At 51.0% G+C, this 26,060-nt stretch overlaps 2 protein-coding genes across 9 annotated transcripts in view; one reads left to right on the top strand and one right to left on the bottom strand.

Moving 5' to 3' along the window:
• Positions 1-1,794: 1,794 nt before the first annotated feature.
• On the top strand, positions 1,795-8,286 carry GTF3C5 (general transcription factor IIIC subunit 5). 3 transcript variants are annotated; one of them, XM_015879320.2, is made up of 12 exons: positions 1,863-2,044; positions 2,137-2,338; positions 2,514-2,712; positions 3,431-3,623; positions 4,102-4,206; positions 4,702-4,816; positions 5,452-5,532; positions 5,660-5,757; positions 6,330-6,412; positions 6,690-6,832; positions 7,530-7,692; positions 8,071-8,286. In XM_015879320.2, the coding sequence occupies exons 1-11, from the start codon at positions 1,880-1,882 to the stop codon at positions 7,685-7,687; spliced, it is 1,542 nt and encodes a 513-aa protein (XP_015734806.1). In that variant the 5' UTR covers positions 1,863-1,879; the 3' UTR covers positions 7,688-7,692; positions 8,071-8,286. The 3 variants fall into 3 exon arrangements, with proteins under 3 accessions (XP_015734808.1, XP_015734806.1, XP_015734805.1); XM_015879322.2 differs by having other exon boundaries at positions 1,795-1,965; positions 7,530-8,286; XM_015879319.2 differs by having other exon boundaries at positions 7,530-8,286.
• Positions 8,287-8,979: 693 nt separating this feature from the next.
• Positions 8,980-26,060, bottom strand: part of RALGDS (ral guanine nucleotide dissociation stimulator) — a 39,156-nt gene continuing 22,075 nt past the window's right edge. For 3 of the 6 annotated variants that reach the window (XM_015879316.2, XM_015879314.2, XM_015879317.2), the window contains exons 2-18: positions 16,462-16,572; positions 16,076-16,272; positions 15,877-15,951; positions 15,568-15,761; positions 15,144-15,265; positions 14,810-15,025; positions 14,585-14,688; positions 14,179-14,263; positions 13,540-13,617; positions 13,367-13,453; positions 12,876-12,908; positions 12,571-12,692; positions 12,396-12,491; positions 12,090-12,291; positions 11,526-11,852; positions 11,264-11,378; positions 8,980-11,173 (exon numbers count right to left, since the gene is read on the bottom strand). In XM_015879316.2, coding sequence (XP_015734802.1) covers positions 10,998-11,173; positions 11,264-11,378; positions 11,526-11,852; positions 12,090-12,291; positions 12,396-12,491; positions 12,571-12,692; positions 12,876-12,908; positions 13,367-13,453; positions 13,540-13,617; positions 14,179-14,263; positions 14,585-14,688; positions 14,810-15,025; positions 15,144-15,265; positions 15,568-15,761; positions 15,877-15,951; positions 16,076-16,272; positions 16,462-16,572 — 2,340 coding nt within the window. In that variant the 3' untranslated portion in view covers positions 8,980-10,997. Of the gene's footprint in view, positions 11,174-11,263; positions 11,379-11,525; positions 11,853-12,089; positions 12,292-12,395; positions 12,492-12,570; positions 12,693-12,875; positions 12,909-13,366; positions 13,454-13,539; positions 13,618-14,178; positions 14,264-14,584; positions 14,689-14,809; positions 15,026-15,143; positions 15,266-15,567; positions 15,762-15,876; positions 15,952-16,075; positions 16,273-16,461; positions 16,573-22,420; positions 22,463-26,060 lie in introns of those variants that run through there. The other 3 variants (XM_015879315.2, XM_015879318.2, XM_015879313.2) reach the window with 3 other exon arrangements.

Consider the following 26,060-nt stretch of genomic DNA (forward strand, 5'->3'; position numbering starts at 1 on the left):
GCAGTGGCTCAGTTAATGATGCATCAGTGCATCACTGGCTCAAGGTTTGTTTTCCCTTGTTCCTTGCTTGATCTCTAGCAGGACAGACCCAATCCTGATCCGTACCTCTGGATATTGCCCTATTCTAATCATCCACACTAATGACAAACATCTCATAGATAATTACAATTGTAATACATGCACATGAATCTCTTAGAGAACTGTTGCCCAGTTAACTAAAAAAAAAAACCAAATAAATGCAAGGTTATTCTGCATTGGTTTATGGTCACAAGTCTCTGCTTCACAAAGGCCAGGTTAGGCTGTAAACTACAGCTCCAAACTGAGGAATTAAGGAGAGGATCAGGATTTGTGCCTGGAGCTATTCACAACTTTACAACACCATGAATGCTCACAGCCCTGCCCCATAGCAACCCCCTCCCTATGCCCATGGCCAGCTTCACCTTAACCCTTCACCTCTTTCCACTTAGTAATTTTCCAGTGTTCAGTGGGCACAATCAAATTTGTTTGGTGGGGAATGAAAGCTCAACAACAGCTTACAAACGTACAGCAAGCAGAGAACGAGGAGAAAAGGAGAGACATTACAATTCTCAGGCATTAGAAAAAACACTGAAAATATCCTTTAAAATGTGGAGAGAAACACTCAAAGCCACGGAGTGGAGCCCAAGGCCAGAGAAACCAGAACTCACCTGTGCAGAACTCAGCACAACTTCAGCTGCTTTCAGTTCTTTACGCTGTGCCCGCTATGGGGCGCTGCGAGAGCGGCCCATTGCCAGCTCCTGCATCGCCTATGGGATGCATAGGGCGCAGCGTTGGATATAGGATGCCCGAGAAACAGCGTCACTCGTGTCCCTCAAGGGTCTGTCTTGGGACCGGTGCTCTTTAACATCTTTATTAATGACATCGATGAGGGAATGGAGTGCACCCTCAGCAAGTTTGCTGACCACAGCAAGCTGAGTGGTGCGGTAATACGGTGGAAGGAAGGGATGCCATTCAGAGGAACCTCAACAGTCTGGAAAGCTGGGCTCGGGTGAACCTAATGAGGTTCAACACAGCAAAGTGCAAGGTTTTGCACTTGGGCCAGAAGAACCCCAGGCACCTGTACAGGCTGGGAGGAGTGGTCCTTGAGAGCAGCTCGGCTGAGAAGGACCTGGGGGTCCTGATGGACGAGAGACTCAACATGAGCCAGCAGTGCGCTCTGGCAGCCCGGAAAGCAAATGGGATCCTGGGCTCCATCAGGAGAGGGGTGGTCAGCAGGGATAGGGAGGTGATCGTCCCTCTCTACTCTGCTCTTGTGAGGCCCCATCTGTTGTACCGTGTCCAGGTGTGGAGCCCTCAGTACAAGAAAGACATGGAGATTTTGGAAAGGGTCCAGAGGAGGGACAGGAAGATGATCAGGGGCTGGAGCACCTCCCCTATGAGGACAGGCTGAGGGAGTTGGGTTTGTTCAGCCTGGAGAAGGTTGTGGGGTGACCTCACTGCAGCCTTTCAATACCTGAAGGGAACTTACTCCCAGGAGGGGAGAAAACTCTTGGAAAGGGCTGACAATAGCAGGACACGGGGAAATGGTTTTAAGTTAAAAGAGGGAAGATTTAGGTTGGATGTTAGGGGGAAGTTCTTCACTAGGAGAGTGGTTAGGCCCTGGAACAGGCTGCCCAGGGAGGTTGTGGATGCCCCGTCCTTGGAGGTGTTCAAGGCCAGGTTGGACGGGGCCCTGGGCAACCTGATCTAGTAAAGGCGTTTGTTTGGTGGCCCTGCCAGGCAGGGGGGTTGGAACTACATGATCCTTGAGGTCCCTTCCAACCCGGGTCATTCTGTGAGGTCCGGAACCTCCGTGCGGCGGAACCATCGCGCTGCGGCTGCGGGGGGAGGAATAGAGGGGATGGACCGGGCAGCAATGGCGGCGGATGGGCCCAACATGGAGCGGGGCTCCGGGGTGTTGGAGCTGCCCAATACGCCTCGCTTGGTGTGCGTGGAGTACCCGGGGCTGGTGCGGGATGTCGGAGCGATGCTGCGGACTCTGGGAGGAGAGGAAGGGGTGTCGAGGGTGAGGGGGCCGCGTGTGAGGGAGGGGGGGCTCCAGCTGTGTGATATGGAGTTGGTGTGAAGGATGGAGGTGATAAGGTGTCTGTGATACAGATCTACGCGGACCCCGGCAAGAGGTTGGAGCTGTATTTCCGTCCCAAGGATCCTTACTGCCATTCCGTGTGCGCCAACCGCTTCCCCGCCTCTGCCATGCTGCTCAGGGTGAGGAGGAGGAGGAGGAAGGGTGTGGAGGAGCAGGATGTCCGCTTTGAGATGGAAATCATTGGGATCGTCAGCACGGTTTACAAGTTTCAAGGTAATCCTCGTGGCTTAAAGACTGATGGGAAAGAGAAAGGTTTCCTTTAAGTCTAGGAGGAAAATGCCATCTGTTATTACAACCTTTGCACAGGCTCCTGCTCCTGAAAGCTGAGCGTTATTAGGAGAAACTTTATCTTCACAATACACAGCATTCTGACTTTTGTATCCAATAGGAATGTCAGATTTCCAGTACCTAGCGATGCATTCCGGTCCCGATGGCAAACAAACCTCCATGTACGACAAAGTCCTGATGCTTAAACCAGAGAAGGAAGAGTTTTTCAATAGGGAATTACCTCTGTACATCCCTCCACCAATTTTCTCACGGCTGAACACTCCCGTTGACTATTACTATCGGCCACATGTCCAACACAGGTTAGTGCCCTTTCTCATTATAGAATAAACAACCCATGTTGCTTCTTGAATAGCGTCTAGTTTGATATATACTTGTAACAGGCAAGTCTTCAAGTTAAAGTTTCCTTTTGGAGATGAACTGAATCCATTCTGACATCAGAATGCTGATGCTCTCGGCTCATGCATTTCATTAGTTTTTGCTACTGATTGCTCGGTAGAAAATACCTTTTCCTGCAGGAAACAACATGTAGCACAGGGTACATGAGGATGTTTTTCTACCTGCTTCCCATGGGCTGGAGCTGTGTGGAGGCTATGAGGAGTCAATGCCATATGTTCCTCTGACCACATGTGCTGGATCTGTTCCCTCCAGGCCCATGGTCACTCATGCCAGTAGAACAGCCTGCAAGGTCTCCCACAAGAAACAGATTTCATTTTTCTCACTGAGCTCCTTTATCAGCACGTAGGAGAAAAATTTATCTTGGTAATTGTATTTACATCTCACGTCATCTTTGTACCCTGATGAACTCCAGGAGTTACAGTGGAGCAAGGAGAGAATGTGCAGCCTTTTGTGCAACAAATCTATCTCATACAAATCAGTAATAACAGCCTGGAGGGTTTCTTGATCCCTTCTCCTCGGTCATCTGGAAAACAAACTTCATTTTTGCATGTTCCCATTAAAGCCACATGCCTGTGTGTGACATAAGCAAAAGCAAACCCAGTCCTCTGCTCTGTCTTGTAGGGAAGGCTACAACAATCCCCAGGTGTCTGCTGAGAACCTCATTGGCCTCAGCAGGGCCCGGCGCCCCAACAATGCCATCTTTGTGAACTTTGATGATGAAGTTCCAGACAAACCACTGGATGCTGCTGAACAGGCCTGGAAGAAAGTGTCCACCAATCCTGTGGACAGGAAGGTGGAGGAAGAGCTGAGAAAGGTATGTGCCGTGTTCCTGAGCTGGGCTGGGCACTCAGCCCTGGTGTGCTGTGTAGGAAAAGGCCACGTGCAGCCCTTTTCTTTGACTTCCAGAAGATGGTTGCAGTCCTAATGACTTGCTGGCTCCTCCATAAGTTTTGTGATTGTGATGTGAAGTTCCATATATAAGATTGTTAGGATGGCGTGGGCTGTTAAATTACACCAGGATTCCCAATCCAGGCCATTGGCTTTGATTCCCATTCACTATCAGCTGTTATTTGTAACCTTGGCAAAAAAAAAAACATGTTTGCTTTTTCTGTTCTCTGATCCTTCAAATGAGAGGGGCTCTACTGCCCAGGATACCAGAACACTTGGTGTCAGAACAGCTGCACTTCTCCTTGTAAATAACAAGTGGGATAAAAATTAGTCAAGGCATGACACCATCATATCAAGCAATTGAATGAGGGGCATGTATCTGAAATTACTATGTATTATTTCAGCTCTTTGAAGCTCGTCCAGTCTGGTCTAGGAATGCAGTTAAAGCAAATATCAGCATCCACCCAGACAAACTGAAGCTTCTGTTGCCTTGTTTGGCCTACTACACGGTAAGTCTGTGTATCTGCCCTTGTTCCTGTTTGATGCAGTTAGTAGACAGCAAGGGTAGATTACCTGGGTGTTCCTTGCTCTCTGCAGTTTTTGAGGTCCTATCTGAGCTTAATGTTATGGAAGGGAAAGAGGGAAAGGAAACCTTTCTCTTGAACAGAGGTTATAGCCATAGAGGATTCAGTAGCTGTTAGCTCTGTTGGATCTGGTCTACTTTGTAGTACAATCAGACACTCAGATTGATTGTCCATATGGCAATGATAGCAGATTTCTTTCCAAACAGATTCTTGTGACCTCGCAGATTATTTTTAAAGGCACACGCATATTTGGGCTTCAGGACCTTGCCCAATTCTGGTATATAAAAACTGGTTGCTGTAGAAAACAATTAAGGGACTGGTAAGGAAATAGGTTTGGACAGTGCAGGAAAATACTAGGATTTTCTAAGAGACTGCAATACAGCTGTGTTTGCAACTTGTCCCCCCTGTTTGTTTACACAGATAACAGGTCCTTGGAGGAGCTTATGGGTTAGGTTCGGGTATGACCCTAGAAAACATCCTGAAGCAAAGATTTATCAAGTACTGGACTTCCGAATTCGCTGTGGAATGAAATATGGTAAAAGGGTCTGACCCCCAGCGACCATCTCTGCTGTATGGTTAATCCTTGTAGTTCTTTTGTTTGTTTTCAAACTCTTTTGCTCTGTCTGCTCTGATGCAGAGTACATCTTTTGAGTTCATTCCTTCCTGCAGTTCTTCCACAAACTCCTTTAAAGTTTATTTTATGCTACATAGTATTTCTTCCCTCATTTGGCACATTCCAAACCTTACGAACAGCTTGCTGGCTTTCCTTCTCCATGCATTCAAAGCCCAAGTGTGTGTCAGCAGACCATCTTCGCTCTTGCTCAGGGGAAGCATTGAGCAGTAGATTCTGTTGCTTGCATGTGCAGGAAAGCAGGACTCAGGCTGTAGTACATAGGGTTCTTTTGCTGTGATTATGTACAGAGCAAGTTGAAGGAAAGGACTTTCTGAGATCATACAGTAAGTGCTTGAGAGAGCTGTCATCTAGTCTTTATGGTCAGATTACACCTTCCCCTCTTTCCAACCAAAAAGGTTTTATCCCATACTTCTCCCTGTCTTGCAAAAGTCAGCCTTCATTTCACACAGTAGTCCAGCACATCTGTTTCTGAGCTAGATATATTCTGTGGGATGCTTATCCTCAGTTCATTATTGGTTTTCTTTTCTCACCTCTAGGTTACACCCCTAGCGATATGCCAGTGAAAGCAAAACGCAGCGCATATAACTACAGCCTGCCCATCACTGTCAAAAAGCCAGGTATGTCAGCTGAAGGGGCGTCTGACTCTTCTGTTTCTTTGGTTTACCCCATCTGAATCAACACTGAGAGGCATCAGTACAACGCCACAGTGAAGCTGTTCCTAATCAGGTCTCTGTTGTTTTTCAGGAAGTCATACAGTCAGTGTACACGATCTGAAGCAGGGACTTGGTGCTCCTGGTGCATCTGGTGCAAAAAAAACTGCCTCCAGCAGGTATAAACTGAAGGTAAGCATTATTCTTTTACCATAATCTTGAAACAGCATAATAAAAAGGCACTGTTTTCTGTTTGGAATTCATTAAGGGTGTGGATTTCTCTTCAAGACATGCATGAGTTGAAGATCACAAGTTTACCTTGGGAGCCACTTGTTGAATATATCATTACAGAACTTTACCTGCTGTTCTGTAAATGTATTTCTTACATGGATTGGTACTTTTGCCCCAGCCTTAAACACGATGATTGCTTTGTTTCAGTTGAGAAGACTGGAGAACTTAAAGTGCAGTGAAGTGCAAAACATTGCCATGTGTTTATCAGGTCATACTGCAGGATTAACAGGGTAAAACTGATATTTAAGTAGGAGCCTGTTTGGTTTTTCTTCTTCCTTTTTGCTAGAACAAAACTGCTGAGATGCAGTAACAAGCTGCTAACAAAGCTGTAGCTTGGATTCTAAGTACTTTATGACTAGGGACAGATCTGTGCAGGAGGTGCCTTGTTGTTAACTCATTACTTTGCTATTACACCTGAGTTGCCCTGTTACACCTCAGAGTGCACATTAAATCCTTTCCATCTTTCCTCTTAGGAATCTGTCTATATTTTCCGAGAAGGAGCCTTACCCCCTTATCGGCAGATGTTCTATCAACTCTGTGACTTGAATGTGGAAAGGTATTACTGCCAGCTGACTCCTCCTTTAGAACTAGATTTCAAAGCCTGTTTATATCCACTTTGATACTCTCAGTCTCCTTGACCAGAAACCTAAGAGGTATTTGACTTCTGAATAAAAACAGAACAGACTTCTCACCTAAACTTCCTTTTCCATATGACAGGTGAATAATATGCTTTCCAACTCAAGGAAAGCAAAGTAAGCCACAGTCTGTCTTATTTGAAGCCTGCAACTGAGTATAGAAGTTTAACATTTCACCCTCTTTCTGTTGCTTTTTAGCTTACAAAAAATCATCCATCGGAATGATGGTACAGAATCAGAATGCACGGAGAGGGATGGATGGTGCCTTCCAAAGACTAGCGAGGATCTGCGAGATAGCATGTCCCTGATGATAAAGCAGATAATCAGATCCACAAGACCTGGTATGGATGCTTTTGAACCTCAAAACGCTAAACAGTATATCACCACTTATCTGATGATGTAGAGACCGTGTTAGGATCTTGTTGTCGGTGCAGTGGAAGTAGTACTACTATATTCACCACCTCTGGTGTTCTATGTTCAGTGTGAGAGCTGAGGCTGTTGTCCTGCCATATGACATGGGTTGGAGACTAAGAATAGCTATGAGCAGAAGTTTTCTTTTTCACTATTCAAGTATCACAGCCTTCAGGTTTGTAATGCTATGTGATGGAAAGTACAGCAGTAATAGGATGGCAGAGTCTTTAGCTGCAGTAAATGAGGACAAGCCCAAACGCACAGAAACAAAAGAAAAAAAGCTTCTTACCTTCAAAAGGCCTCAGGTAGACAGGGATCTCCAGCAAGAAGCCCTCACCTCCACTGCCAGCCCTTAAATGAGGTCTAGGCAGGGGTGGATCCTGGCTCCAGGCCTTCTGGTCACTCAGTGCATTGAATACACCTGAGCTCCCCTGGGTTGGCCCTGCCTTCCCACCAGGTGCTTAATCACTGCTTCAAGCCCTGACTTAGCATTTCCACTACACATGCACAACCTTAACTGTGATCCTCAGGTTTCTGCCTTTCTCTCATTGTCTTATGAACTCTGCTGCAGATTTCTTCAGGTTGCACTGAGATACATCATCACGTCTTCCTTTCTTCCCAATTAAGCTCTTTTCTCAAGTACAACAAGCAGTGAAGATGGCAAAGAACAGCTGGCATATGAGTCTGGAGAGGATGAGGATGATGAAGAGGAGGAGGAAGAAGACTTCAAGCCTTCTGATGGGAGTGAAAATGAAATGGAAACAGAAATTCTAGACTATGTGTGAACTCAGTAAGTAGTCTCGCTGCTGTTGGACAGAATCTTCTTGGCTCTTGTTCCTTCAGTGCTGATGGTTCAGCAACCATACACAGGGTGTGTGAGAGAAGAACTTGCACGAAGTTGCTTGCTACCTGTCTGCACTGACTGTGGTGCCTGCTGATGACTGTCATTTTGGATGTTCAGGTACCATGGCCCACATGGCCTCTGGATGAGGTGCTATATGAGATATGGTTTAGTAGCTTGTGGTAGTAATGGTGATGGGAGGACAGTTGGTCTAAATGATCTTATAGGTCTTTTTTAACCTTGTAATTCTATGATTCTGTTTTTATAATTGTTGGATAATAAGCCTTCAGAACATTGCCACCATGGAGATAACAGGTTTCTTGACAGGCTTCAAATGGCATCTACTGTAGCAGCTCAACAGTCTCCCAAGAAAAGAGAATTGAAACCAGCTGGCAATACACCTTAAAATAGAAGAAACTATGTTCCCAGTTCTCTGTAAGAAATACACCCTGTCTGAGTTAATGGCCATGTGAAAAGTAGAAAAATGCTTTGAAGAGTTTGCCATTCAGTTATAGAAATTAAAGATCTGCTGGCATGTTCTAAGTGTTGTGCATTCCCCAGTGTGTTACATGTGGAAGGTTTATCATTAGTAGCTGATAATATGTTCTAATGCTGCAGGCGCTCCACTTCCAGGTAAGGTATATCAGGCACCAAGAATAAATACTCTTAGTAATGCTAGGAACACACCTGAAGCCAAGCTTGTTATCAAGAGTTAGCCTAAGGCCAAAGAAACCAGGAATCTCTTGTGTCGGGGCTTACTTGTTTCCCAGCTACTTCTGAAATTCTTCTCTCTGGGAGGGCTGCAGTTACTTGGATACTTAATTGTGACTTAGCAGGAAATGGCACTAACAGCCCTGCCTGTATAAGGTAGTCCTTTCATTTTCAATATCTCAGCTTTAAAGTAATCTATGTAGCCAAAGGCACAGAGAAATTCTGGTTACTGGAGCTTCATCCTTAATAGCTATAGCCAGAGGCACTACATCATCCAGGCAATTTCCACTCAAGTGTGTGCAATTATAAGAAATAAACATGCTGGCTATGTTAGGAAATGAGCCCTTGAACAGTGAAGGAATAATGTCTCAAGCCAAAGCAGACCACAATCTCCATAAGGACCAATCACTGCAGTTGCTCTTACAGCCATTGCAAATATCAAAAGAATTAAGCTAGTAAATCAAATGTCATGTTTGTGCTACCAGAAAAGGCACCGGAACAGAATTGCTTGAAATCAGGCACTGGTCCTGCAAACAAAAAAGCCTTGTTTCTTCATTCAAGTACAAAACAAAGCCCAGCACGGTTACCATAAAGTAACAGGCTCAATCATCACCTCCACAATCAGATCCATTCCCCTTTCTCTAGGAGGCCAGCAAGTCAGGAAGGGACACAGAACAACCCCTGCTTTAGGGCAGGGATGTTTGAGGATCGGTATTTTATTGCAAAGACTAATTACATTGCTGTGTACAAGTCACACTGGGCAGTGTGCTCCTTCACTGAAGTGGTACAAAATAACATATGGTACAGCCAGTCCCTCCGGTGATGCTGGGCTTCCAGGGGACACCAATGGGAAGGGAGGGGAGGCAATAGGGTGGGCAGGAGCTGGCAGGCACAGAGCAGCATGGAGCCAGGGGGAGGCCCAAAGGTGCTGGCACCCAAAGGCAGTGACCTGGCTCCGGGCAGGGTGGGAGGCAGGAGGCAGCCCCTGCGTCAGGGTGCCAAGGGCTCCCATCATGTGCAGTGTGGGCATGGTGACCCAAGTGATGCCACCCAAGGGGACAGAGGGCTGACAGAACTAATGCCAGCCATGCTTATAAACAAGCAGCCTCTCTCCACCTGGTTCTGCCACCAGCCCTGCTCCTCTGAGTGTTGCTGTGCAGCGTTGCTGCATCCCAGCTCCTCTCCTGGAGGCAGGGAACACGTTTCCCCCCATCCAGCAGCACAGACAGACAGGAAACAAAAGATGTGCTGGGAGGAAGTGCTCAAATGCGATGGAGCCAGCAGGTCCAGGGGCAACAACAAACAACAAAGAAGTCCCCCCTTTGGTTAGTGTTTCCTACAGCCATTAAAACAAGCATCTCTGCCCCTGCTTGAGCAACTAGTGGTAAAGAAATGAGGGAGGGAAGAGGCCAGATGGGTTGTCGCTGTGTGAGCAGGGCAGAGCAACATCGCTGCTGTGAGCATCCCTCCCAGCAGCCTTAAATAGCGGGGGAAGGTTGGAAAAGGGAGGGAGCAGGAGAGGGACTGGGCTGCAGGGTGGGGGGATCTGGGTTAGTAGAATGTACAAGTTCATCTCTTCTATTTACAACCAATAAATATTGAGAGGAGAAAAAAAAAAAATCAGTAAACCTTTGTTTTGTACAAAAGAAGTCTCATCGCTGCTTCTCCCTTAGTCAGTGTTTGAAACAGTCAGGTTAAAGCCCAAGGTGAGTGGCACTTTCTTGTGGGTCAGGCGGTGGCAGTCGGAGCACCCCAAGCTCCTCTGACTCCTTGCCTGCCCATGCAGACACGAGGTCTCTATTTACACACATCTGGACAGCAGTCTGCTCTCCTCCTCCTCCTCCTGGCTCGGCTGGCAGCTCTGGGGGCACGGGAATGCACGCAAAGCTTCCCTGCCTGCAGAAGGGACACTGGCATTTGATCTTTGGTGCAGGTTTGAACGCGGGCCGGCGGCTGGATCGGGGAGAGGAGCGAGACCACGTGGAGGTTTCCAGTCATCAACAGCAGCCCTGGTCCACGAGGCGCCGGCGTGGGGCTGCATCCTCTCCAGCACAGCTTCTCCCAGGGCATGGACAGGCAGTAGTTGCAATGCCAGGTGATCCAAGGAAGGACGTGGAAGTAAACCAGTGCCGAGAGAAGGGGAGCACCCATCCCAGCTCACGTGGCAGTGGCTCATGTGCTGCTCCTTGCAAAGGGCCCCTCCAAGCCGCCGCTCCCAGGCTCACACGGACACAAGGCACCTACGGCAGAGAGGCGGGCTCCTGCTCTGGGCAGGCTGGTGGTGGCTGGACGTGTCGCACCGTGGAAGGTTTAAAAGTAAAAATAAAAGAGAGAGAGATTTCCCCCCTTGCTGCCTTCCTGGGTAGAAAAACAGAAGACCTGATTGAAACGGGAGCTTGTGCAGAGAGAGGTGGAAGGGCCGCCAGGTGCCAAAGCGGCTCTCGGTGCGGTTGAGCATCACTCCTGGCCTTGGCAACAGCACCAGGCCTGGCTACAGCCTGCCCACAAGGCCCCGTCGGTGAGGGGTGGCAGTGGGGCTGAGGCTAGAAGATGCCTTTGGCAATCTTCAGGCCTTTCTGCTTCATCCTGGGCAGGGTGGAGCTGGAGCCGTGCTTGATCTTCACCCCCTTGGAGAAACCCCGCTTCTTGAGCACGAAGTCGTAGTTGGCAGCAGAGTTCATGGCGTAGAAGACGTTGGCATTGTCGGGGATCTTCAGCTCTGGGAGGGACCAAAGATGGGGAGTCAGCTGCACAGTTTGCTCCCACCCAGAGCCCAAGCCAGGAAGAGAATCCCACCCCCCATACACACCTCTCTCCTCTGAGATGATCTGAACGAGCTCGTAGTCTTCAGGCCGGTCCCCATCCAAGTTGTGTTTGGCCATGGCCTTGCGAATAACGACCGGTGTCTTATCCTGGCTGGTCACCTATGAGCACACAGCACTGTTAACCACCATACTGCACAAAACAGCGTAACATCTCCCACCTCCATGTCCTCTCAGTGTCAGACATGCCCGCATCCAAGCATGACAAGCCTCCCAACCCTGAAATTGATGTGGGTGCTGGGTGCTAACCAAGATGCTCTTGTACATGTTGCCGTTGTCCACAGCCAGGCTGACACGGATGATACAGCAGTCGTCCACCTGCTGGTTGTAAAGGGGCAGCGAGAGAGACGAGTAGCTGGAGATGCCGGAGACGGAGCGTTTGTGAGTGCGGGATGCTGTCACTGGTGTAGAGGAGACGGAGGATGATGAGGCACTGCTGGAGCCTGAGCCGATGCCTGACGTGTCCAGGGAGGAGAGAGAGGTGGATTCCCAGAACTGGAGGGCAGGGAGGAGAGGGGATGCGGAGGACACAGTGGGTTTAGCTTCTCCATCAGCCACAGACGGGGTGTACGAGTGCTGGGGGAGGGAGGCCAGAGGGATCTCATTGCCCTGCGCCAGCAGGGGACGTACAGCCACCAGAGCTGCCAGACCCTGCTGTGCCAAGGCAAGCCCAGCTCCACCACAAAGAGCAGGGGCCTCCCTCGCTCCAGCAGGGCAGAAGCAGCCCCCAGCTCCCCAGCCCCCATGCAAAGCAGGGGCCATTCCCTCTTGAGGGGAGCACCTGCTTCAGGAGCCCCACAAGCTGCCCCATACCTTCTTCTCCTGGCAGTCGGGGGACTCAGGGATGAAGCTGATGTTGATCTCCTCCACATCAGAGCTGCTGGAACCAGCAGAGGTGACACTGACTGAGTCAGTGGCATCCCCACTGCACAGGTACTGCCCGCACTTGAGCTGGTCAAAGGACTTGGAGTGGGAACTGCCACTGGCACAGGGCTCAGTGCTGGCTGGCTGCCGGCTGCAGGGAGATAGGAGAGGGTAAGAAGAGAGCAGGCCCAGGGAAGGACATGATGGCACTGACCCTTGTCTCCAACTGGGTCCCACTGGGGCAAACAGACTCACTCGCTCCATCTCTTGATGATTCCTGTGTTCTTCTTTGCCTTCAGTGTGTTGCTGGCTGACTCGGACAGTGGCTCAATCTCACATGACAGCCCATAGCTGGGGGAGAGATAAAGGTTTCAGAGCTCCCTGTAGCTTTCCAATGCACCAGCAGCAGCACAGCCCTGCTTGCACTCACCTCTCGGCCTCACTGAGCCGCTCCAGGCTATGGAACCAGTCCACAAAATGGTCCTCCTGAGTGAAGCTGTAGTTGTTGCAGGCTGACTGAAGCAGCTTGATCTGGGCAATGACTTCAAACTCCTGCATCCAACAGAGATGGTCATGACCCCTTTCTGTCCACAGCCCCACAACCCTCTGCAAACAGCCCAACCCAATGCACCAAGGTGCCTAGGAAGGACCAGAATCTCCTCCCAAAGAGATTGGCAGAGCCTGGGCTCGCACAACGCCAGCCACCTCCCACCACCCAGCCGTGCAAACTCTCACCTTCCTTCTCTTCTCAAAGTTGATCAGCCCTCCCTGCAAAAGAAGGAGAAGAAAAGAAGGGTGTCAGCGGGAAGCAGGGACAGGGAGGGACAAAGCTCCGCTCCGGCTGCAGTGCACGCCATGCCCACCAGGGGGCGCTGTAAGAGCGGCCCATTGACAGAGCCTGCCGGGGTGTGTATGGGATGCATAGGGTGGCAGTGTTGGCTATGGGATGCACAGGGACAACGTTGGCTATGGGATGCACAGGGACAACGTTGGCTATGGGATGCATAGGGACAACATTGGCTATGGGATGCATAGGGACAACACTGGCTATGGGATGCATAGGGACAACGTTGGCTATGGGATGCATAGGGTGGCAGTGTTGGCTATGGGATGCCCAAAGGGACAGCAACAAGTGCTCTGGGGATCAACCCTCCACACTGAACTGCCAGGCTATGGGGATGTCTAAGCACGAAGGAAAGGAGGAGGATGGAGATGGAGGTACGTACATCCAGGAAATCCTTCATGGCGGTGTCGAGCATCACCAGGTCCGTGAGGAAGGTGCCGAGATAGGGAATAGTGCCCTGCATCACACCCTGGGGGACAGGGAGGGACGGCTGAGGTCAGCAGAAAGCTGGAAGCCACCCAGCAGGGATATGGGGATGTGAAAACACCCACTCACCATCTCTCGCTGCTGCTGCTGCCGCTTCTGGGCCCTCTTTGGGTTAATCTCCAAGGTGGCAAATTTGGACGTGCCCTCCTGGATGGTGGGGAGAGACAACATCAGCACCAGTGGAAAACGTGAGCTAAAATTCACAGCCACTTTTATTGCTGCCATTTCCTCGCAGAGGGAATGAGGGGAAGAGAAGGAAATCTAAGCTGAGCTTTTTCAGGGCTAAACAGGGAGGAGAGGCTTAATGAATAGGAAGTGCTGCTCCCATTTCCAGCTCTCTGTATAAATAGCTCTTCAATGGGCTGTTTTGTTCCCTTTTGTATTTCATGTGATCTCAGCCCCCAGTCTGGAGCTGGAAAGCTGTGAGGACACCTGGCTTCAGCCTTTCCCAAACCCCACTGCCCCATGTTAACCCAGGAGGCCTATGGAGAGCTGAACTTTGCATCTGGTTAAAGGCCATCCTCAGGTGCACCAGACCATATCCCACTGCTTATCTCTACCCATTCAACTGCTTTAAGACCTTCATGCAATGACAGCTTTTGGGGTAGAAAAGCAGAATGCCCAGTTTGCCTGGCAGATGGAACAACAGGGACCTTTTCAGCCAACACCAGCCCAAGCTCCTTGTCAGGACTTGCAGGTGCCCCATACCTTAATGAGCAGCTCCCGGCTCAAGGAGTGGTTGTTCTCATCGGAGAAGATCTCTGAGAGCTCATGGAAAGTGCGGAAGCTCTCCCTGCTCGGGGGGAAAGACAAGGAAGTCAGCAATGGTGCCACACTGGGTCTCTTCCTTGCGCACCCAAATGACCCCAGCAAAGCTCACAGCTGCAGCAGGCCTTGCTGACTGGGGTTATTCCAGGGTGTTCAGATGGAAAGGAGAAGCAGACAGTACTGCCTTTGTTTCCTCACTCTCCTCAGATCCCTTGGCTTTGGGCAATGCCAGAGCCGCAATGATCCCATTTACACATCTCTTGTCTATACACTGAAGGGCCACAGCTCCAGCACAGCCACCCCCTGAGACCACCCAGCACCCCCAGGACCCCCAGGTGCTGCTCACCGCAGGACCTCATCCCAGGTCTTCTTCAGCCGGTGCACAGCGTTGCACTGCAGAGCTGAAAGGATGGCTCTGAGCGAGGAGAAGTTCTTCAGGATGCGGCACTCCTGAAAGCAGATAAAGGGGACAGCAGGGCTTGATGTTAAACAAAGCCAAGGGATCTGCTTTGATTTGTACACCACAAACCCCCAGCCCTGGGCAAAGTGAATGGGGCTGCACTTGTCCTACCCGAGCCACTTCGATCCATCTCTCCACCACTTTAGCCCTCTGCTGTGGCTTCAGGGTCCGGTCCCCGAGGCACGTGGCAATGACACAGTTGGCCACGCTATTGAACTGCGAGACAGTGGCACGGATGGTGGGTGCCAGGTGTTCTTTGCCTTTCTTGTCTCGCTGGGACCAGATGCAGCCCAAGCAGTGGTAAGGCACCACTTTCTTAAACAGCTCCTGGAAGATAAAGGGATGGGATGGGTCTCTTAGGGGAAAAGATGGAGTGGTGTGTGAGGGAACACAGTGGTTTGTGCCCAGAGCAGCAGCACTGACCCTGTGCTGAATGAGTACTCACAGCATCCATGAGTGTGAACTGCTCTGCCACCATCTCAGGGGAGAAGGAGAGGAAATCTGACTTCCCATCCCCGACCCCGTTCTCCTCCACCAGCTGGAACGTGCAGCCACCGTGATCCACAGCTGTGAAGATGGCACAAAGCTGAGCCCTGCAGCACAGAACCCCACTGCATCCCACACCACATCCCACCTCCAGCAGCTCTGCTTTCACACCTCAGCATAAGGCTCAGATAAACACACAGGCGTATTTAACCCGGATGCAAGTGTCTGCAGAGGATTAAAGGCAGATTAACCAATCCACTTAGAAATCCCACTTCTATCTCAGCTGGATTAGCTTCCCTGTGTACCTCCACATCCAGCCACGTGGTAACACCTGAAGCTCCTTACAGACCCTGATATCCCCATGAGCAGGGAACCATCCCCACCTTCTGCTTCAGTCTCGCTCTGCTCCTGCTGCTGAAACTGGGCCAGGAGGATGCGGGCTCTGCGCTCCAGGTCTGAACCAGGGATGTTATGGCGCACGTAGGAGATGAGCTGCTTGAGGCAGGCAAAGTCTGGGGGTTTACGGAAGTCCTCTGAGTACTGGTCCAACCAGGCGCCCAGGATGGAGGAGATGGTGCTATGGGGAAAGGAACAGAGGGGAGAGCTGGGTGAGGTCATGAGAAACATATAGGACAGCACATGCCTCCATGCGAGAACTGAACAGCAGTCACCCCCAGTATGGTCAGACTTACTTCTTCAGCTCCATCCTCTCATCCACAACGTGCCTGGCGTGGTCCCCGTTTGTCTGCACGTGCAGTTTGCCATACCTGAGGGGGATGGGAGAAGCCCATCAGACCTCCAAGACATGACATAAGATGCTGGAGCTCTCCTGGCTGAGGATGCTCAGACATCAGCCACTTCTATCTGCATTTTGGGGCACGGACACCTCACCTGTTAAGCAGCAGGTCCAGCACTTGCTTGGTGGTGGCAAAGGCCCGGTAAGTGCACAGGAAAATGGTGACATAGGTGGAATCATTGCCCTTGAAGGCTGAAACCAGGTACTCCACCAGCTTCTCCAAGGTCCCAGCTTTTATCGTCCGCACCTTACACGTCTCATAGAGGTTTAAGGCTGACTCGTTCTCGAACTGCTGGGACAGGAGCAGAAGTCAGCGGGGTGGATGAAGATGGATTGCCCAAATGAATACATGATTTTCAGATTGTGCTTGGAAGGAGCTCCAAGAACATGAGCATGTGGGGACACAAGGATGTAGCCCAGTAAAGACACTGCTGAGCCCTGACACCACGTCATTCTGTGTGGCAGAAAATCCCCCACTTACCCCCAGCCATCGCTGCCCCTTGTTGGCTGTGTGATGGAGCTGCACTTTGCGCAGCGATATGCTGTAGATTACACCATCCTCCAGCTCTTCTCCAATCTCCTGTGTGGAGCTCTGCACGGGACAACAAGATACACCATGAGATAAGGAGGGTAACATGTGGCACAGATGCTCTCCTAAGCCTGGATGGGGTATCCCAAAGACAATTTGTTCACCCACCTACGCCCAAGCAGAGCCAAGACTCTGCATGCCCACACCCCAGTTATCTCCCTCCCTGTGCCTTTATATGACATAAGGTGACATTGCTGCTGGCTCTAACCGTAATCTCAGTAATCTGCCCTAGCTTCAGCTGAGCACCTCAAGCACCCAAAGCCTCATAACAAATAACAACTGGAGAACGAAGCTATCCATGAGCTTTGGGCAATGTTGGCCAAGCATGCTGGGCAGAAAGTCAAGGGGGTTGCTCAAATCCTAGAGTAGAATGGGTTGGGTTGGATGGGCCCTAACAGACCATCCAGCTCCAACACCCATGGCTCAGGCAGGGTTACCAACCACTAAATAAGGCACCAGATCAGGCTGCCCAGGGCCCCATCCAGCCTGGCCTTGAACATCTCCAGAGATGGGTGTCCTCAACTTCTCTGGGCAGCCTGAATTGTGGAAGAAAACTCAGAGAGCAGCAATAGGGTGGGTGCCCTTGGGGACATATGAACAGATGGTTGTACCCAGGGCCATTACCAGACCCTGCCATGAGGCTCATGTTTCTGTTCTGGGGATATAGAAACCACCTCAGATGCAGTTTGGCCCCCTCTCACCACACTCTGCTGAGTCAGCACCTCTCCTAACTCTCCTAAGAGGATTTCTGTAGCTCCCTCCCTCCAGCCCCCACCCACACCATTTGGGGCATCGCACATGGCAAAACCCACTGCCCAGCAGATGGGGAGAACTCCTGGAAGCAGTAAGAGCTTTAGCAGGGGGATGCAGCCACATGCTGAGTGCAGAACACTGCCAGCCCATTGCCAACAACAGCCTGCAGCTTTCCCTGCAGTCTGCAGAGCACTGAAACCCCCTAAGGAATGGCAACTGCTCAGAGCTTGCTGAGGACTAAGGCAACCAGCAGGTGCCCCATCCCATGCTGCTCCCAGTGGTGGTCTCAGCGCTTCATAGAATCACAGTGCTCGGAAAAGATGGCGAGGATCATCTATTCCAACCATCACCACCATGCCCACTAAGCCACTTCCTTCCCATGTCTTTCCCTTGAAGCCAGACCACGGCTTAAACTGAGCAGTACGACTCAGCATGCACCAGGAACACCCCAGCTTCTTGCAAAGTACTCTCCTCCTAATCCTCTCCCCATGGATGTGAGGGCTGTAGGTCCAGGAGATGCTGAACAAAAAGCTCCAAACAAAATCCGAGCAGAGGTTTGACCAGGTCATCGGAAAACTTGGACGCAAAGAACCAAGAAAAAGCAGATGCTCGTCGAGGTGCAGTCAAATTAGTTAAGAAATCAAATCATGTGAGAGGACGAAATGTCCCGAGATCAATGCATGAATCATTGGCAGCTGCTGTGCAACTACAGTGGAAATTATTGCCACAACTGCGAGGGCTTCCACCTCTTGTATTTCACGTCACGTGCAGAAAAAGCACACCCGATTCTGATGCGTGTAGAGGCGAATTTCATTTCCTTCCCATATTCAAGACTGTCAAGATTCATTCATTTCTTTGTTTGCTGACTCCTGTGATATCCCCCAAAGTTCCCCCTTTGCAAACCACACGCACAGCACGCGGCTCCCAGCAGTCTCCAGTTTGGCTCACGCCAAGAGCTGGGCGAGCTGCTACACTGCTACATTCTAAAATCTGGTTATTTATATTCAGCGTGAGCTTCCTCTTTCCTACCGCTCTTTCTCCAAGATGCTGATTGTGCATTCTGCACGTGTGCGTTAAAAAGCAACCGAGCAAAAAGCAACAGCGAGGCCTAGGCTGTGCAGCACACCTCAGCAAGCTCACATCTCTGCTTTGTAGGACACGGCCTTCAATGCAAACCCTCCCTCATGAGCAGCTCCACCTAAAGCACTCAGCATTGATATGGGTGAGCAGCCCCTTCCACTTCTACTGACCGCTCTGAGATTTGTGCCTTCTACCACGCTCATGTAGAAGGGGCTGAATGCAGTGTAAAATGAGATCCAAAGCACAAAAAGAAACAGGAACGCAGCAAAAACAATCACTCAGCCACCACATCTACAGCTCAGCAGCCCTGAACATCCAGCCATTCCAATGGAGGCAGAGCAAGAAAACCCCGCTCTTGTTTAACCTGGTGGGGAATCAAGCAAGCAGTTCTGCATGGAGACTTTTGCAAAAGCCATAAGTGAACGCTGTGGGAGTTCACCCCCTGAAATATGAACTGGCGGCCGCACCAGATGGCCCGCCTGCTTTTCCAGCTCCTCGGAGCTGTGTTTTGCCCTGGGCTGTGTGAGCAACGCTGAGCTCTGGCCCTCGGTTCAAAGCTGTGCTGACTGCAGCGGGGAGGAATTCCTGCTCCGTGCAATAAACTCTTCCGCTCTCGGGCGCGTGTTCTGGTACACAGCGCGGCGCTGAGCCCACGTCTGCACACAGGGGTTTAATAACGAGCAAGAGGATTCAGGCAAGGTTTGAGAGCCTGGAGGAGGGGCTGCGGTGCAAGCAACGAGGAATGGAGCAGCAGGAGCCTGCCTGCATCAGCCCAATGGGGGGAAACACCAAACCCAAACAGCAAAGAACATAGTGGCTAGGAAACCATGTTCTGGAGAGCCTTGGAGATGAGTCACAGACGTGATTTTGGAAAGACAGGAGCACAGAGCAGGATTAAGTGTGAGCATGACCACGTTCCTGTGCATCGCACACCATTATCCCCACAATTACCAGGTCTTAAGAGCTCCGCTCCCACGTGGCCCTGGGTTAGAGTGCTGGCTTCCAAAGACACAAAATAATGAACTGTTAGTGGAAAAAGGTATTAATTTCAACACACGTGGAAGAGACAAAACTGCTTAAAGAGCTTTAACTGATGCTCCCTCAGCAACAGCTGGTTGAAAGCTCAGGATGGCTGCCTTGCTTGGCTCCCCTTCAGCGCTGCAACGCAGAACTTGAGTTCTGTAAGTGGGCACAGTGCAGCACGGACCTTTCCATGGCACATCCCCAACCCAAAAGGGAATTGCTTGAGCTGGAGTTTCCCATTGAAGCTCTGTATTTGCATGGGTTCAAAAGCCAGATGGAAGACAAAAAGATACTGGGGGTTGGGCTTCTCAGCCTCCAGTCCATTCTTGTAATAATACCTTCCTCCAGCAATGGGAAATTGGCTCTTTCAGACAGAAAAGAAACCAAGGACATTTCCTCGTGGTTTCCAACATCTCTGAGTTAACTTTCATTTCGCCCCCAGGAGCAGATCCTGACCCCACGCAATGCACAGCAGTAACTTTGGGGCCTCTTATGTAAACCAAAACGGACGGCGTTATGCAAAGGAAACTGGAAACAAAAAGCCACCCCCATCTAGTGAAAGGAAAACAAGTTCAGTTCCGTGAACCGCAGAGAAAGACCGCAAAAGCAGAAGTACCCCCCATCCTGCCCACACAAAATGAGAGCATGCAGCACAACACCCTTCCTCATGGGGACTTCCAGTGCAAAACCCCAGCAGATGTTGTCCCTGTCGTGGTGGGTTGGGAACATCCCATCTGCTCCTCAGCCATTTCCTTTCTCTGGCCACACTCAGGAAGCCCACAGAGCTGGTGGGTGATGCCTTGATTTGGAGAAAGGTGCCTAATGCTGCAGTACCCACAGCTCCCAACACCATCACTGTGCCATGCCCACATCCCAACACCATACCCACTGTACCACTTGGGTACCAAGGCTCTCCAGCAGACCTAGGCAGGTCAATCTCACACTGTGTCCTTTCCCCTTGTTCTGTGTTTCACTGCCCCACTGGAGCTTAAATCCCAGCCCCACACAGTGCTGCAGCACTGGGGTGACCAGCAGACAGACAGACGTGTTTTCTTCTTTGACTTTCTGACGTTCTCAGCCTTCCTTCCTGCCTGCTCTGAGCCACTTCAGACCAGGAACGGTTCCAACATAAAATAACAACAAAGGGGGAAACAGGAAAAGAACAGAATAAGGGCCAGAAGCGAAGCTTCAGCCGGCTGTGAAAAGGGACTGTTTTTGCCAGGACACCCGGACTGCAGCGACAGCTGGGGGGCTGTTCTCACCCATCAGCTGCTTGGCTCTGCTGCCCAGGCTCCCTGACACGCTCAACTCCAGGAGTTGAAGCAGGAGAAGCTGTAGGGAGCAGCTGGGGCTGTGCACCCCAAAGCAGCTGGGTGGGCAGAGGGAAGGCATCCCCAGCCACCCCAATTGACTATCAGGAGGGTTTGACCCCTCTTCCATTAGGGTCTGCCTGAGGCAGGTAGCAGGTCACACAGAATAGAATCATTACGGTTGGAAAAGACCACTAAGATCACCAAGTTCAACCCCAACCCATCCCCACCACATCCCCAAGTGCCACATCTAATCCCACTTGCTGTGCTGGTGTCCATAACGCAGCACGGCTGCAGAGAACACTCAAAAGCAGCTGCCTCCGCCTGCCTGGTTTAGGAAGAAGAGAAAGGAGGATCTGGTACAAAGGCATCTTGTGACTCGCACACAGTGAGTCAGTGGCTGGAGAGAGGATTAGGAGCTCAGAGCTCCAGTCCAGAAACAAGACAGAGCAGATATGCAGGATTCCTCCTCCGTTTGCATTTGTTTGGCTTTCAAAGAAAACTTCGAGCCTTCCTACATGTCAGAACTTCACTCTTTTTATGGTCTGGAAATCAAGAGTCAAAAGCTGGGTAAAAATGCTGTGTGTCCATTCCATCCCCAGCAACCTCAAGGGGATCAGCCATGGGGACAACAGCTCCATTAGCCACCCGTGGTGACTGCGTAACCCCACGCTTCCTACACAGGGACGTGTCGAAGCACAGCAGCAAACTGACTGCAGCAGGTTTTGCTTCCTCTCTACGTCCATGGAAAAAGCATCCAGCCGACGCAGCACTTCCAGCTCTTGCTCCACTTTGCTTTGCTGTGCATTCGTAAGCACTCCAACGTGTGCTCCTGCAGCATCCCAGCTCAGCACCAACACCCCACACGGTCAGGGCTGCATCTGAGGGATGCAGCTGGGGCTGTGCTGGGACAGCAATGGCTGTGAAGGAGCCTGGAGCCTGCAGGGTAATTGCTGGAAGTGAAACCAGCACTGTGCGACTGGTGGATAAAATATTAATGCGTAGCACTCTGTAAGAGTAAGCACAGCTCAAGTGGCTCACAACAAGCTGGGAGGAAAGGTCTGTGTTCCACTAAGAGGGAACAGAGAAATCTGGAAGGAGCTCACAGGAACAAGGTCAAAAAGTGAAATGCATTTTTTATCTAAGTCCCACGCAGTGTGAGAGGTTTTCATTGCCTTGTTTGAGTGCAAAGAAACAGGCGTGTGCCCCACGTAGGCCCAAGAATACAGGATTTCATGCCACCCTGCTGATCCTGATACTGAAATGCACCCCTTTTTGCACCACCTGCATCCCAAAGGTGTTAGCAAATGGTCAGCATGCAGAGTCCACTGACCTCAATGGGATGTCCCCTACTGCATTCTGAGTTATGTTATCCCAGGTGTTTCTGATTACAGGACAGCACAGGGCACAGATCTCTTAGTGGTCTCAGTTCCAGCACAATGCCTGTCTCTGGCCTGTATCAACACTTACAAACCAGACAGTTCACCTACCCAAAAATCTTTGCATTCCCAGAGTCACAAAGCCACAAATCCATATCCTCCTACCTTCGATTCACAGCCCATGTGCCTGTCTAGACAGCCAAAAATTGAATGTTAAGCAACATCAGCTGCTCCAAAACCAGATTCCACTGCCAAATCTCCCCCCAGCCCCACCACATGGGTGACCCACATGGAGGCAGCACACACCTGGGAGGGATGGTTGGGGTTTGCCATTCCCAAGCAGGCTGGATAACACCCCCACATAGCTGTGCACCAACTCAATGGCTGCAGCTTGCAAAAAGCCAAACAGAGCTCTGCGGTTCCATCATTCCATCAGGCATGCAGATCGGGATGGACAATCTGGAGGCTGTCCAAGAACCAAAGCCCTGTTTAGAGATTGAAACATGAGCACAGCCGATGAGACCAGATCACCCCCATGCCCAAAATCCCAGAGGAAGAGGAGGAGGAGGAAGATGCCACAGGGCTCCCAGTGCCCCCTATTTACCCTGCAAAGGGCACAACGTCGGGCGCTCTCCCAACCCAACTCAATGCTACCACTGTGCGTGCGTGTCCGCGGCGGGCTGACCCAGTAAACAGCTGAAGCAGAGAAAATGCATGAACAATCCAGGGCAGGGAGGCAGGGCGAGGGGCTGCCGGCAAAAGGCATAAAAGCAGTGCTTTGTTTGCTGGCCGTGCCCCCAGCTCCCACCCTGCAGTGTGACGTAGCAGCCTCCATTTGCTGCGCAGCCGCGGGCTGACCCCGACTGCTCCCAGCTTCCCTCTGACCCATGGATGCTCAGCCATGGTTCCCCTGTGCTCCCAGCTTCCCTCTGACCCATGGATGCTCAGCCATGGTTCCCCTGTGCTCCCAGCTTCCCTCTGACCCATGGATGCTCAGCCATGGTTCCCCTGTGCTCCCAGCTTCCCTCTGACCCATGGATGCTCAGCCATGGTTCCCCTGTGTTCGGGGAGAAGCTGAGCAGGGGATGTTCTCACTTTGGACCTTTTCCTTTTGCATGTTTTTTCCCCTCTGTGTGGTTCTCTGCGGCAGCTTTGCTTTGTAGGAAGATGGAAGGGAGAAGAGCAACGCTTTCACCTTGTAATCAAGGAACTCTCAGCGTCAGAGCATTACTTAACTAAGTGTCAATGAGCAAGAGGTGCTACATAAGCAGGTACAGAGGCAGGAGTCAACACGCCGGCACCTGGGGGGGCCTGAAGTCAGGATGCAAAGTCAACTACACGGTGTGATTTCCACAGCTGAAGCCACTGAGGGTTTAATTTTAATTGGCACCTTTGGAGAGAAAACAACTGGGGGAAAAAAAAAACACAACACAAAAATCGAGCTGTTGTCAAGTGCCTGAACATGCACTCCAGAGCCCTGCCTATAGGAATGGGTGTGAGCATCCCAGGGGAGGAATGGGGTTCCCAGGGTGGGTGAACCCCCTCAGCCACAATTCCCCCCCCTTATTCCCAGTAGAGCCTCAGCCCCATTCCTGCAGTTGCCCCCGTCTGAGCAGCAGCCACAGCGACCTGCAGCAAGCCCTGCTGCCCCCCAAAATCTGGAGGTGGAGACCTGGCAGCTTCATGCAGCCCTTCCCTTCATAGTGAAATACTAATCTGATGTGGGACAACAGGGGTACACCAGCTCCTTCTGTACAAAGCTCCTTCCATGGCCTGGGTGAAGAGGAATCAACCCCAACACACTCCCAACTCCTTTAGAGCCAAGCTTTGCAGGAGAATGAGCAGGATGGTGAGAGAGGGGATGCATGGGACAGCCCCTAAGGAACACCCCAGGCAGTGAGCACTTGGTTGCAACACCACAGCGATGGTGATGCTCTGAGTCACAGCGGAGCTGCAGCAGCACAGGCTGTCCAGGTGCCAGCTCCCACTGCTGCAACCAGGATGGGATGTAGCAACCTGTGTCATCCAGACCATCAGAACATCGCTCCTGGGTCCCCCATAACAGAGCCATGCATGTCCCTCAGCAGCCCTGATGCACACAGCCACCCACAGAGCTTTTTATACAACATCTTTCACCAAAACCCCCTTTATTTTGGGCCCAGACTAGAAGGTGAAGTTTGGGATCCAAGCTGACCATGTGCAGCATCCCCAGTGCTCCCCATAGATAAGTGATGCCCCTGGCAGCTCCATGCCATGCTCTGCCCAGCGTGGCTTTCTGAGCTGAGTTCTGACTCCAAAACAGTCCCAAACCAAACCCACATTGCTTCACAAACCAAAACATCAACTTCAGAGTCAGGGCAGGGGCTCTCAGCTTTCGGGTCACCATAGAGACACAACCGCTGCAAAGAGCAGGGAAATGCCTCGTGGTTTTGCTCCCTACATGAAAAGCAGCTCTGGTAAGATGGGTAGCAAGGCCTTTAAAGCCAGGTCTGCACACAGGCACTCAGCTCAGCTGCTCGTTGTTAAAGCGTGGTTAGCAGAAAGAAAAGCCACACTAAAAATAATGCCCCAGCATTCCAGATTCCGATGACTTTCCTCCCCAGTCTGTGCCATGCGTGAGCCAAAACAACTCCTCTATTCCACCACCAGCCTTGGGAACACCTCGGCCACCTCCATTCCACCTCTGCCATCCCAGCACAAGGCCCATCTACATCCCCATGGCATAACAGGAGCAAACTCACTGCTGGCCACAAGACATACCAAGCATTCTGGGGTTATCTGATAGCAGAAGTGCTGCACTGCATGAATCTGTACCAACAAATGCAGCTATTGGCTGTAAGGGATTGTATACATTATTCCATAAGCATCAAACAAAACAAACCCCATCAGGAGATGCAGTATTGTTGGGTGCTGCAGTCACTGCTCATACATACATCAGTATCGTTAAGGTTGGAAAGGACCACTACAATCATCTAACCCAGCCATCAGCCCATCACCACCATGCCCATTATTGCCTTAAAGCAGAGCGGCATTGACCCCAACCCCCTAATGCCAACCCCAGCCTCACCCCGCCCCATCCACACCCCTGTCCCTCACTTCCCCCATAAAGCCAATCCCCAGGGAGCAGCCACATTGCTCCCAGGGCTCCAGGCTTCCCTCTCCCAACGGCTCATGAGCAAAGTCCAAACACAAGAGCACTGCAGAGCATTGGGGCTGCTGTGACGAGTGGGGCAGTCCCTGTTCTGGGACAGGAGCAAGACAAACTCTGACAATCCAGGAGCCCTGTTTGAGATAGGACATGGATGCTGCCACTGGGTCTAACTCAGCACTGCACAAGAACAGCACAGGATAAAACAAATTAGTGTATGGACCCTACTGCAGCCAGCTCAGAGTCCAAATCCTGCTCCTTGGAAATGGCAATCCCTCCCCCTTTTTTGCTGGGTCCGTGGGAGACAGAGAAATATTTGAGAACTGAAACAGCCCGGCTGCAAATATGCATTCACATAAAGGGAACATGACTTGAAAAAGTGCCACTCAGGCAGCTCTGGAGATAACAGCACTGGAGAAAAGCACAAGCAGGGGATGCCCAGCACTTACATATGGTCTGAAGTGACCTAAATAAGCTCTGTGCTCTTTCAATTACACATTCTTGGGGGGAATATGATGACTGGCAATTAGAGGCAGAAGGGTGATGGAGCCCATCCTATGGCCAGACCAACCCACTCCAGCCCAAACTGGGGTGGTTGCAGCCAGGCCCCCAGTATGGAAGCAGAAGGGCTGGACAAGCAGTACGACCCCACAGCTCTGCAGTCACTTTGCTCTTTTCCTACAGAATCTGAGCTCATTCCACACCCAAATTGGAGCACAAGGAAGCCTAGGAATCCTCCAGGCTCACATTTAGTTGCCCTGCTTAGGAACCCCTTGCCCGTAGCCAGAAAACAAATGG

The sequence above is a fragment of the Coturnix japonica genome, chromosome 17, assembly GCF_001577835.2.
Source record: "Coturnix japonica isolate 7356 chromosome 17, Coturnix japonica 2.1, whole genome shotgun sequence".
Classification (NCBI taxonomy): Eukaryota; Metazoa; Chordata; class Aves; order Galliformes; family Phasianidae; genus Coturnix; species Coturnix japonica.

What these genes read in the sequence shown, in the direction of transcription:
- GTF3C5 (XM_015879319.2), top strand. Translation starts at nt 1,880, where the DNA reads ATGGACCGGGCAGCAATGGCGGCGGATGGGCCCAACATGGAGCGGGGC. An exon ending in GAGAGGAAGGGGTGTCGAGG is followed by an intron (nt 2,045 to 2,136) that starts GTGAGGGGGCCG and finishes TCTGTGATACAG; the next exon opens with ATCTACGCGGACCCCGGCAA. An exon ending in TGTGACTTGAATGTGGAAAG is followed by an intron (nt 6,413 to 6,689) that starts GTATTACTGCCA and finishes GTTGCTTTTTAG; the next exon opens with CTTACAAAAAATCATCCATC.